The sequence below is a fragment of the Pelecanus crispus genome, chromosome 1, assembly GCF_030463565.1.
Source record: "Pelecanus crispus isolate bPelCri1 chromosome 1, bPelCri1.pri, whole genome shotgun sequence".
NCBI lineage: Eukaryota > Metazoa > Chordata > Aves > Pelecaniformes > Pelecanidae > Pelecanus > Pelecanus crispus.
In genome coordinates, this window is record NC_134643.1 from 126,433,724 (window position 1) to 126,446,035 (window position 12,312).

At 40.8% G+C, this 12,312-nt stretch overlaps 2 protein-coding genes across 2 annotated transcripts in view; one reads left to right on the forward strand and one right to left on the reverse strand.

The window, feature by feature from the left end:
* Nucleotides 1-12,312, reverse strand: part of C2CD2 (C2 calcium dependent domain containing 2) — a 433,467-nt gene that overhangs the window by 139,909 nt on the left and 281,246 nt on the right. The window lies entirely within an intron of this gene.
* Nucleotides 253-9,947, forward strand: FAM3B (FAM3 metabolism regulating signaling molecule B). Its single transcript, XM_075727623.1, has 8 exons — nucleotides 253-271; nucleotides 2,518-2,661; nucleotides 3,489-3,612; nucleotides 4,318-4,376; nucleotides 6,707-6,757; nucleotides 7,965-8,052; nucleotides 8,797-8,929; nucleotides 9,858-9,947. Exons 1-8 carry the CDS (start codon nucleotides 253-255, stop codon nucleotides 9,945-9,947), a joined length of 708 nt encoding a protein of 235 aa, XP_075583738.1.

Sequence of the window (12,312 nt, forward strand, 5' to 3'; positions counted from 1 at the left end):
GCCGGGGCGGCGGCGGCGGCCCTCCGTGGCCTCCCTGTCAGAGGAAATCGCCCAGGGCAGCGGGGTGCGGGGCCTGGCCGGCGGTGCCCTGCCGTACCGCGGCGCTGGGGCGGTGCGGCGCTGACAGGTGGCCGCACCCCTTCCCGCTCCGTCCCGGTAGCTGCGGGACGAGGCCAGGGGTCGGCACTGCCCGAACCGAGAGGAGGAGAGGAACGAGGAGGAGGGGCGGGCAGCCCGACCCCGTCCTAAATCATGGGGCTGAACGGGCAATGTGAGTAGCAGCCCCGCGGCGGCGGGACTGAGGCGGGAGGCGCGGAGGGCGCCGGGGCTGCCGCCCGGGGCTGCCGGCCCCTCGCTGCCGCCTTGCGGCTCCTCAGGTGGGTGCCCCGGCGCCGCTCCCGGGCCGGCCGGGCGAGCCGAGGCCCCTCCGGCCGCGGGGAGGGGGCGGGCGGCGGGGTGGTCCCCACGGCGTCCCCTGAGGGGAGCCGGGGCGGGGGGCCGGTACTTGGCCTTGCGGCTGGGCCCCTGGCCAGCGTCTGGAAATGGGCGGACGCCCGGCATTTAAGGTTGGAGGAGGTTAAGCTCGAATCTTAAATCGATTTTCTTTTTTTTTTTCTTTCCCCCCTGTTAAAGTTCTGCTGTCTACGGGTGCGTGTTTATTAGCGAGGTGTGGCAGCGTGGGGATTTTAAGTCAGCTAAGCACAAGCAAACAAGCAAAAAAACTGCGCTTGCATTTAGCGCTTTAGCTGCTGCCAAGGGGCAAGCGAGCACTTGAGGGAGAAAGGAAATGGGGAGCTGCCGTGAGGTGGGACTGCTAATCGTCTTTTCCTCCTGCTTTGGTGTCTTAAGTGCCCTGCCACACCGCCATCCAGGACCTTTAATGTTCATAATAATCTAATCGTTCCTCACCGAGATTCAAGGGCTGGAGTACAGCTGTGCTTCAGTTATTAAGGGTGACTGGGTCAGAGAGGGCCACTTGCTACTTCTCTTGCTATTATAAAGAAGGGGAGTTCAGGTGATAGTACTGCTCAGCGTTAGCTTTACCAGTCTGCCTTCTCTGCAGTGTTTCGTTAGGCTTTTTGTTTTTAAAGCTAGGTAGAATGCAGGAATAACCACATGCACAAATACAGGATAGGGCGTAGCTAGAGAGGAAAAATCTTTACAGAAAAAAAGATCTGGTCTTTATGGTGGATTATAAATGGAACCTGAGTCGATAAAGTCTACTCCTAGAAAAAAAGTCAGACTTCCTTCTGGGATGAATAACCAGAAGCAGAGCCTCCAGGATGTGTGTGTCAGACTAGGGTGTCGTTCTGCAGTAAAAGGCGCAGACCAATTGGGCGGAATTCAGGGGAGAGAGGAGGGACCTGCAAAACACGGCTGGAGGAGCACAAGGGAACAATTTGGCCTTATTCTAGAGAAGGGGTAGTGCAGATATCCTAACATTTATGAAAGGCAGTTCCAAGAAGGAAAGGAATATCTTCTTGAGTGTAAACTGTTGTAGGGAAGATTTAGGCTAGGTAATACACAGTATTTTCTAGCAGGTTGGCTAAGTGAACATATTGGATATTTTTGAACATTGGTTGTGTTGAACTTGATTTGCAGGACTATGAAACAAAAAAATTTCCTTTTTCACTTTAACAGACTGTTATGTTCAAGGACATGTTTCTTTACAGCGCAGGAAGTATCTCGTGACATCAAAACATCAGTGTTTCACAATTGTAATGTGATATTTCCTCGTTTAGAGTCATAAATTAGGTAGTGCATTTCTTCTAGATCAGGAATGCATGTTAGCATTTCTGATGAGGAGGAAGAGGAGATATCCAATATGGAATTGATTTATATTTCTTCATAGTCAGGAAAATTGTGAATCCTGTTGTTTTTGTAGTGTGTAGATGCGCTGATAATACAGTCCATGGAAACTGTGATATAACTGAGAGAAGGTGAAACAGTCACTCTAGTCGTGTTTGAATGCAGTCAGACCTCATAGTGTGAATGAGATTGTTTGCGTCTTCTTCAGTTATTTTTACCCAGCGTGTCAAACGGGTGGATGGAGGGAGTTCCCTGTATGGTCAGTGTTTTAAACCATTCCTGTAGTGTCTGCCTGTCACAGAAAATTGGAAGTAACTGCATACTACCTGTATAGTATACTACCAGGTACTACTATCTGGTACTTACTTTTCAGAGTCAAAGTCCTACTAGGATGAAGTTGAACTTCATGTTTCTTCGGGGTATTATGTGTGTGGATTGAGGGGAATCTTGGGGGGAGTTTTCTGCTTGAAGATCAAGTTTTAGAAACAAAAGGGGATGTCAGAGATGGGAATGTAAATACTCTATTGCCACGTATCTGATGGCTGTGGTTAACGCAGTATATAAAAAATAAAATAGCCAGTTTGTGTAGCATTGCCAGAGAAAATACAAGATTTTGTGTGTTGCTATGAAAACATCTTTATGTCTCTGTGGTTTGTTTTCTTTCTTCCTGCCTGCCCCCCCCCCCCCGCCCCCCGCCCTCCTTGGCAGACCTTGTGAGATTAGCAGGGCTCCTGTTGACAGCGTTGGCTGCTTGGTACTTGGGATACTTACTCACTGTATGTCTACCCAAAGAGACAATAAAAACATCTATTGCTAATCTTCAAGCCATTGGAAAGAAACCAGTGTTGAAGGGTGTGTAGTTGTATTTAATTTTTTTTTTCCTTATACTATATTTAATGTTGTGTATTTACATGGTAAATGACAAATGGCTTGTTAGCTAATAAATTATTTGATATGTGCTATTATAAGAATGAATTTGTGTAGAGCTAATTAATTAGTGCAAGTCTGAACTATTTCTTAGATACTATCTTTGAAGAAACATAATGTCAGCCTGTATTTGCTGGTATGCAAATATAATTAATTGAATAGTATCGTAAGGACACCTTATTTGTTTACCAGCATATAAGCACAAAGCTGCAGCTTTGGTTCTATCACATGTATTTTGCAGTTACGGTAAACTGTTGAATCACTAACCAAACTTTGTGATTGAATTCTCATTATTTCTTTCCTCTAAGCTGACTGGGTGGCTTAATACGTACATTTTTCTCATTCTATGACTATGTTATTGTGTGAAAAAGGTGGTTATCATTCTCATTAAAATGCAAATGATAACCATTAACTTTGAGGTATTGGTAGGAATCCTTCATCCCTCTAGCCCTTGTTTCCTGTTATATGAAATAGCTCAAAATAATTACTCTAGATTCAAATCAGATCATACTACATGAGGCATTTTTCCCTAGGTAAGCTTGCTCTTGGTCCCAGCAGCTGTTTGAAAGTCTTGATAATGATAACTTAAAGCCCAGGCAAATCTGTGATAATGTTGCCATGATACTGGAAAACTGGCAGGATGGGCTTCTGTGTATCCATGTTTGAGCTTAGCATGTTGACATTGATTCTTTCCATGTAGAAATTGTTTATGCGGCATCCAAGAAAACATTTTCTCATCTTTGTTGTTGTAGCCCCAGTCCCAAAAAGGCAGAAGTGTGATCACTGGTCCCCCTGCTCACCTGGGAACTACGCCTATCGGATTCTTACTGGTGGTGGCAAAGGAAAGCTGGCGAAAATTTGTTTTGAGGATGAGCTGTGAGTACCAGTCTAACTTTAAAAGCAAGTGCTTTGTAGTGTGAAGAAGGCTGTTTCATTTTGGTTCACCAGCAGCAAGTAAGCTCCTACCAGGGGAGTCCTATTTTGGTGATAAACTTCAGGATACATCTGATAGCATTTAACTCTTCCCCTTCCCCCCCCCCCCCGCCTTGTTTTTTTAAAATACCTAATCTCAGGTTTTCTTCCTTCCTCTACATAAGCTGCATTCAACTGTTAGTTTCAAGTACGAATTTTAATTTTCATGGTGCGAGATACCCAGTTGAATGTATGTTGAATGGTCAACACCTGAAAGTCAAGTTCTTTCATGGTTTTTCAAACCAGACAGGTAGAGTGACTTCAAAACCTTGCAATGATCTTTTGTGTAGATATAGTCCACATAGAATACTGCCACAAAACCACATTTTATCTTATTTTTTTTCTACTTTATCTTTCTGGCTACATTTGTATGAAGTACTTTCTTGATCTGGCTCATTTTGAAAGACTCATTGTGCATCGCTAAAGGAAACTGACTGAGATAATGTGAAAGATTTTTAAACCATAGCTCTTGTTTGCTGCAAAGTCTTGTATTAAATAACCGAAGAAAACATGAACGTCAGAAGGTAACTTAGCATTGGTAAATATAACTTTGGATCAGAGCTTCTGGATGGATGCATTCTAGTGATACTGTATTTATTTTGATTCTAGGCTTACAAGCGAAGAGAAGGGTAATGTTGGAAGAGGTATAAACATTGCCATTGTGAATTGTAAGTAAGAGGAAAAAAAATGTTAGAGACACACATACCTTTGTACTGCAATAATTTACAAAGGGCTAGGGTTTTTTTTTGTTTGGTTTGGGGTTTTTTTACTAGCTAGTATAGAAGGAAAGGGAAAGGCAAAAATTGCAAATTTGATTCATGTTAAACGTAAGAAAAACAAATCTGTTTGAGAGAAATAGTCTTCTGGATAAACAAAAGAAACGTGTTCATAATCAGTATAAGAAATAGAAAATGTGTACGTAGAAGCGGTATATGTGTATTTTATTAGATAAAAGAACTGCTTCTTATGTAACATAGCAAAAATATCTGTGATCTCCAGCAGTAAGACTCAACTTTCAGGTTTAGTCCTTCGTAAAAGGTATCTACTGCTCAACTGATATGGGGCAAGCAGTAACTGAGAATTCCAGTTCTGCCCCAAGGTACAACCAAGGTACAAATTCCTTTTCCAGACTTGGTCAGTGGACAGAAAGACAAACTCAAAGCTTGATTAATATTAAACTGTCGTTATACATCTCTGCTTATAGTAGGAGCTATTGGAAAGCAGAAGGTGCAGTTTATTCCAGATCTGGAGGCACCATTTTAATTTAGATGAATGGGAATGGTGAAGAAGTGCAGAGTATTCAATAATGGATCCAGAGAAAAATGAATGCCTAAATGTTTTGGGGGAGGGGAAGAAAGGGAGTTCAGATGCACAGTCAAGTTGGCTTTGATCACAAAACACTTATATTCCAGGGTTTTTTGTCTCAGTATTGCTAAGCAAGATCTTGACCTTGTCTAAACTTGCACAATTTTATTGAAGTCACTGGGTTAAATTACCATAGACATGAACCTGTTCCAAAATTTTTTTTCCCCCAGTTAACTACTGCGGGTTTTTTTTCCAGTAAGGAATCATAAAAACTTCACTGGTTATAATAGGTAAACAGTTAAAAATGAGTTTTCAGCATACATCTGTAGAATAGAGGGTAAATACTCATCTTGAATGCATAAGCAAGATCATAGCAAATAGGGTAGGGAACTAGGATTGTCTTTGCATCTGACATTAGTGAGGAAAAAGAAGTGATATATCAAATTTTACACATTTTTAAACAGCCATTTCCTTCATCACACATATAGTCATTTTAGCTACACTTTCATCTCCATCTGCAGGTAAATCTGTCTATTATCTTGAACAACTTTGAAGTGAGACATATTTTCTACATGTCCTCTAATTAGATCAGTCAAGCTGACTCTGCTCAGTAAGTTTCCTATGGCATCACACTTGTATTTTATTCCATAATGATAACTCTTTCTTCTCTGAACAAATATGGTCTTTTGTGAGAAGGAAGACAGCACTATTAAACCCAAGCTAATAACACACAGGGAGAGAAAGAATTTTGTGGATATCTGCCGTCCTCACTACAGCCTTTTCCATTTTTTTGTGATCTCTGCTCAGAAGCAGCCCAGTTCTAGAATGCTGTTCTACCACTGACAGATTATTTGCCACCTTTTCCCCTCATCAGCATGATAAACTTGCCATTTAGAGTCCTATGTTCAGAAGCATTTGCCTTCGTGATTTGACCGTATATGGACCAAAAACAAACCAGAAAGGAATCAGAAACTGCTGGATCTTCTCACTAGAAATGAGCTGATGCACTCTAAATGGAAAAGACCCTCCCACGTAGCAGGGATCCAAGCAGGGTCTTGGATAACAAAAATCAATTAACTCAGTGGGCAGGTATTTAGAAATTTGAAAAGTATTTGCATTTGTACATGTCTTGCTTAAACAAAGATAGCCATCTAAACAGCAGCATAATTAATGATGAATATTGACCAAAATGTTTTGGAATTACTAATTGTTTGCATGCCCAATTTCTGATATGGTAATGATGAATGTTGAGTTTCTGTCCACTGACATTCAAATGGTATGAAAGCTTGCACATCTGAAACACCGTAGAGGATACTATTAAGCTCATTCAAATAGTCCTAGGCTTAACCAATTTTCCTGTTTATGGTTATGACCTAGTGTAGTATTTATAGATAGAAAAACATGGAAGCACACTGTAAATGGAATTCCTTCTTTAAAATAAAAAGTAATAAAAATGTTTTAGTCACATTTGATGATTCAGAGACTACACGAAACAAAATACTCTCCCCAAATCTTAAACTTAACGTTACTCCATGTTTCTTCCAATTTAAAAACTTAAACAAAAGAAAACAGAAGAAAATTCAGAATACACAGAATTAGAGATGCCTAGCTTTAGCTGAAAATACTGTATATGCTGATTGAATTTAATCATTTTTGCACATATTTACACAACTTTTTTTTTTTTTAATTACAGATAAAACAGGAAAAGTTACATCAGCAAAATATTTTGACATGTGGGAAGGAGGTAAGGAAAAGAGTACAACAGAGCTTTTGTTAGTGTTTTAATGTTAAGAAAGGACTTATAATTATCCTGCTCTTTCAAATGATTATCATTGCATTATCGACAGGGATCAGCTAGAAACAAACAGCTATTGTCTTCATAAAATATGCTCTGGCCAAACCTGATGACAAATTTTGCCTGAAAAGCTGAATTTCTCCTGTTGGTTGAGATAGTCAATTATCTTTTTTTTAATTGTCTTGCCTTTTTTTTTTTTTTTATTGTCAAATTGCCATTTTTTAATTATCTTTTTTTTTTCCCTCTATTATTTCAGTCTGGTAGGAATAACACTTAACTAGGTACCATATCCAGATACTTCACTCAGCAAAATTCCTTATCCTGACATATTTTGTTCTATTTGAGTTGTAAAATCATCATAAGAAATATGTTAGTCTGCCTCTTAACATCCTTCCATGTAGCTAGAAACATGATCTACTTTAAGAATAGCTTTTAATATGTTTTCCAAATTTTGAACGATAACAGTTTCCTTACTATTAGTAAGGAGAAACAGAATGAGGCACTGGAAGCTGATTCTCTGACCACTTAAGAATGCTTGTGACATTATGTGCATGAATAGAAATCCCATTGGGACTAATCATGGGGCTACAATTTTATATACAGTATGTAGGCTGTACTGTCTCCAGGGTGCCTGTTACCTTTTTTTTTGTATGGAAAACAAGAGTCTTGTGTATGTTTAGCAACTGCAAAACCAATAAATAGCTTAGTGCTGCAAATAGGCTGCCACTTAATGAAAGTGGGATGTACAGTGGGGTGTGCAACTCAGCTCTGCAGTTAGCATGGTAGTAGGAAGCTCACAGAATAGCGATGACTTCTCCTGGGTGATTCCATGCTTTGCTTGCATGTATAATATTATGTGAGGCAAACATAATAAACCATCTATACACTTACCCGGGGCATAAATGGCTTTTGTAGAAGGTCAGAAGTATCTTTGTTTACTACTGGGAAATGCAGATCAATCCATGCTCTCCTAACCTTCAGTGAGAACTAGCAGCTTTCTGCACCTTTCAAGATTAGGCCGTCTGCCTGTAAACAGAAAAATTGCCTCATTAGGTCTCATTGTGAATAATCAAGGCCAAAAAGTGAAAACAAGTTGAATGCAGGTTGAATGTGATACATGTGTAATGAATAATCAGTTGTGTAATTGATTCAACAGACCACTCAGGAGACATGGTGACTTTCATTAAAAATGCACCAGAAGGGTCCCTCCTTTTGATGGCGACTCATGATGATGGAAGTACCCGGTAAGCAAGTTATTCATGACAGGCTGAGGAACAGAGCAATGAATAGCTTGAAAATCACTATTGCATAATGGTGTAAAGGAATGGTAAATTTCACTCTCTAGTCAGGGTTATTCTCTCATTTCCTGCCTAAAAGGTTTTGATTCCATGTCCATTCAGTGCTTGCCCATATCATTCATGTATGTTGATACTTCCAAAGATGGATAGATAGTGTTACATTTGTTTAAAAGCACCAGTTGTCCTCATAAAGGACATTGCTGCTACCTCTGGGTCACAACCTTCTATTAAGAAGGCATCCACACCTCCAATTACAATGTATCTAGTTTGCATTGCTTCCTACAGCTTAACCTTATTCTTCAAGTGCTTTCAAATCTTCGGATTTTTTTAGTTGTATTCATGATATGGTAGTTATACAAGGAGGGACTTAATAATTTGGTTGATAAGCACTTGTTGCCCTTTTCCTTATTTAAGAAGGGTTGAAACATCAAATAGTATTTGAGATACATTTTTTCTTTCTGCTGTGCTGTTACAAACAGGTTGTATTAACATCAGGAATGTAGAGAGGAGGAAGAAAAAGAATTTTGCTCTGTGAGTTTAATGGCATGCTACTAAGAAATTTCTCAGGATTTTTTAAATTTCTCATTGTTGCTTTTGCTGACCTACTAATGTAAAGCATGAATCAGCTGTGTTCTTTTTCAGCATTTTTCACATCCTGAATTTTTAACACTTTTCACTAAATTTTCCTAGGTTGAAAGATGATGCCAAAAAATTAATAGAAGAGCTGGGAAGTAAAGAAATATGGAATATGAAGTTCAGGTCAAGCTGGGCTTTTATAGCTGCCAAAGGCTTCAAGATGCCAGATAATATCCAAAAAGAAAAGGTCAGATTAATTTTATTTTCACTTTGTATTTGTCTATCAGGTCTAACCTTCAGGTGCAGATTTCTTGGGCTGGCTATAACTGTAGTCTGTTCAGTAAGCCTCAGTCATACCAAGCAAGTTCTCTAAGGTGTCATCATTCTTTGCTTTGGATCTGGGCCATGTACAGTAGTACTGACTTCTACCACACCAGCACTAAATCATCTGTAGACAAATTTCAGAAGTGACCATCGATTCTCAAGAGTCTCAGTTTTCAAATGTCCAGCCTGACATGCTGTACAGAGACGTACTTTTTCTTCTGGAAGGACAAATAGCAAGGACTTCCTAAAAATAAAGACTGTTTTTTTGTGAAAATTGGGCTGTCTCAAATTGACCGTGCAAATACAGCAATGCTTGCATCACAAAACTTTTCTGAATAACTTGGCTTCAGGAGGACTAAAGATACCATTTTTATATCAGATTTCTGTTTGCTTCTGTGACCTTGTTGTATTTGCTTTCTGTAAGTCCAGTAGTGCTCATCTGTATGACAAAGAGGCAGGCAGAAATGAGAAAACCCAATACAGAGGTCAGTTCCCTTCATGATACTGACTCCCTCCAAAGGCATGTGAAACTTCCATAGGGTTTTTTTTTCCCCAGAATATTGTTGCAATCTTCTTCACATTACAGAGCTTCTGCAGGAAAAAGGTGTTCAATTTAGTGTATATTATGACATCTGGGAAATAAACAAAGCACTCTGTGTAAGAGAGAAACTGGTGGAATCTTCACCCATTATGTCGAGCAAGATGTGCAATGTGCTACTTAGCTTCCCAGTCCTTCCCCATTACCCCCTTCTGTTGTATGAGGTTTGACTACCTAGTTTGTAAATGGAGAACCAAATACTGTTTGGTTTTTTTTGTTGTTTGTTTGTTTGTTTGTTTTAAAAAAAATACAGATAAACCACTCTGACAAGAACAACAACAGATACAGTGGCTGGCCAGCTGAAATCCAAATAGAAGGCTGTATCCCAAGAAACCTGACCTGAACAAATGCATACCTCATTAATAAAGATGATTCTGTATTTTTATATGTATGACTCCAGTAAATTGCCTCCAGAACCCAATGTTTTAATTGATTTGTTTTAATTATTTTTTCTTCCTGTAAGTTTAACTTACTTAAAAAAATGTAGTGACTTCATGCAAGCTTAAGTGTTATCCATGCTAACTGTAGGACCAAACACATGATTCTAAGGGAACTGTAGAAGCCATTTATTCAGTTTCCGTTTTTCTGAAGCACATCAAGTGCGTCTGGACCTTTCTTAATGGTGTTTGTCCCCCTGTTGTTCAGAAGCCTCCCATATGGCAGATTCCACAGCTTAAGTTGCTTCCAGTAGCATTTCACTGTTATTGTAGTTATTCCCCAAACATACTGAATTCACCTAAAAGGACCAGGCCAATTATATGGAGAATAACTCATCACCATTCTTTTTATGCCAGTCTATTATGTATCTGAAGACTGTCCTCATCAACTCTCTCATCCCTAGACTGAATCTACCTGGTATGTTTTAATCTTTCTTTACATTTTTCTCAGCATTAAAATGTTAATTTAGTGGCAACTTTCTTAACATGCTGTGCTTCAAATGGTTCACAGCACTCTATGCAGCTACTTACGAGCGTCCCATACTCTAGACTTTGGGCAGGAGAAAATCCGAAGTGGTGACCTGAGAGGATGGCTGCCAACAGCCAGGTTCAGTCTGCTCTTGCTCTCTGTGTTGCCTGGTTGAAGCCCTCTCGGTGGCCCTCCAAATCTCTACCCTTGTCGCAGCTGCCACTACCTACTTGTAGTCACTGCTGTGTTCCCTGCAGCATTCTGGTATCATGTCCCCCAACAGTCCCTAAAGCTAGAGTTCCTGCCACCAGTTACAAAATACTCCATAGCCCAGGAATGCTGCCAAAGAAAGCAGTTCAATTAGTTTGACTCAATTTGACTTTGGCAGACTCACAATGGTGGCTCCTTATCACCTTGTTACTGATGAGGTGGTTACAAATTGAGTACTTAAATAGCTGTTTCAATGTTTTTCCACATCTAAGTCATTCTTCTGTTGTTCTTTTTGCTTGTTCATCCTACAAGTTGTGTAGGTCAGGGGCCTTGTTTTGGTATTTTACACGTCTAATAGTAAATGCACGTGAACTATTGGAACTCATGCCAAACTTGGCCTCATTCTTGAAACCTAGGGATTTGGATGGAAGACCCAAGGTTTGCCAGCAGTTGCAGGCTACTTTGCAGTTAAAAAAACTTCTCTGCATCTGCTGCTGTTCCTTACACATGTGTTTTAGCAAGAGAGGAGAGCTATCGTATGTGTCTAGCTTCCGTGTGAGCCTGTGGTGGGACAGAGCTGCTGTGAAGGTACTTCAGTGCTTATTCCTTGGGAGGTTGTGAGAGAGTGAAAGAGATAATGTATGTTGATGTCTCAAACACTGTGGCCCAGACAAGTTAAAGTCTGCATAGAGACAAGGTAAGGTCGCCATAGCGACAAATTAGGGTCTGCATAGCACCACTAAACCACAGGTGAGAAGCCTGGCACAGAGCCGGAAGGAAGGCATGTTGGAGGATGCACAGTTCCGCCTTCCGATGTGCCTTACCACTCACCATATATGGCCAGAGGTCATACAAGGTTCATTTGAGGAAGGGGCTCACAACCCCCTGTGACCACCCCCCACAATGGCCCCTGCGCAGAAGACGAATAACATTCTGGAACAAGAACCATATGAGCCTTCAAGGGGGCAAGACCAGAGGTGGGGACTGGCCTGTAAAAGACAAAACTCCAAGGAGCCAAGTGTGCACCCACCCCCGGAGGATTGCTACGTTTGCCATCGACATCATGGGATCCAAGGGTGGTGATCTCTCTCTCTCTCTCTTCCCTCTTTTTCCTTCTTATAAGCATTCTGATTAGCACTCACGTTGTCCACCGTTACACTTTCCTAATTCAGGTTGCCTACTGTTACGCTTTCCAAGTTCAGGTTATTTTTTACCATCAATAATGTGTTTAATCGATCGACTGGAGTCATTTCACCTTAATTTAGCCCAAGGGAATCACAGAACCGCTACGATCCTCCCTGGGCAGCCCAGTTTGGATCGTGACATAAATTGGTGTCATGGACAGGATTCCCTTGGTGGTGTCAAACCTTCTCAATGAAAAAGCCTATGGCAGGCCATGTTTTAGAGAGCTTACAGAAAACTGAGTGTCTCCAGTTGATGCATAATCACTTACTGGTTCTGCAGCAGCCCTCCGCCATGCAATATACAGCAGACCCCGATAGGTTTCATGCCTTTGTAAGGGGACTACCCGATGCCTTGAAATTATACATGGTACAACTACAAGATCAGTTGAGAACACCCCGACCCTGGCA

What these genes read in the sequence shown, in the direction of transcription:
- FAM3B (XM_075727623.1), top strand. An exon ending in AAAGAAACCAGTGTTGAAGG is followed by an intron (nt 2,662 to 3,488) that starts GTGTGTAGTTGT and finishes TTGTTGTTGTAG; the next exon opens with CCCCAGTCCCAAAAAGGCAG. An exon ending in ATTTGTTTTGAGGATGAGCT is followed by an intron (nt 3,613 to 4,317) that starts GTGAGTACCAGT and finishes TTTTGATTCTAG; the next exon opens with GCTTACAAGCGAAGAGAAGG.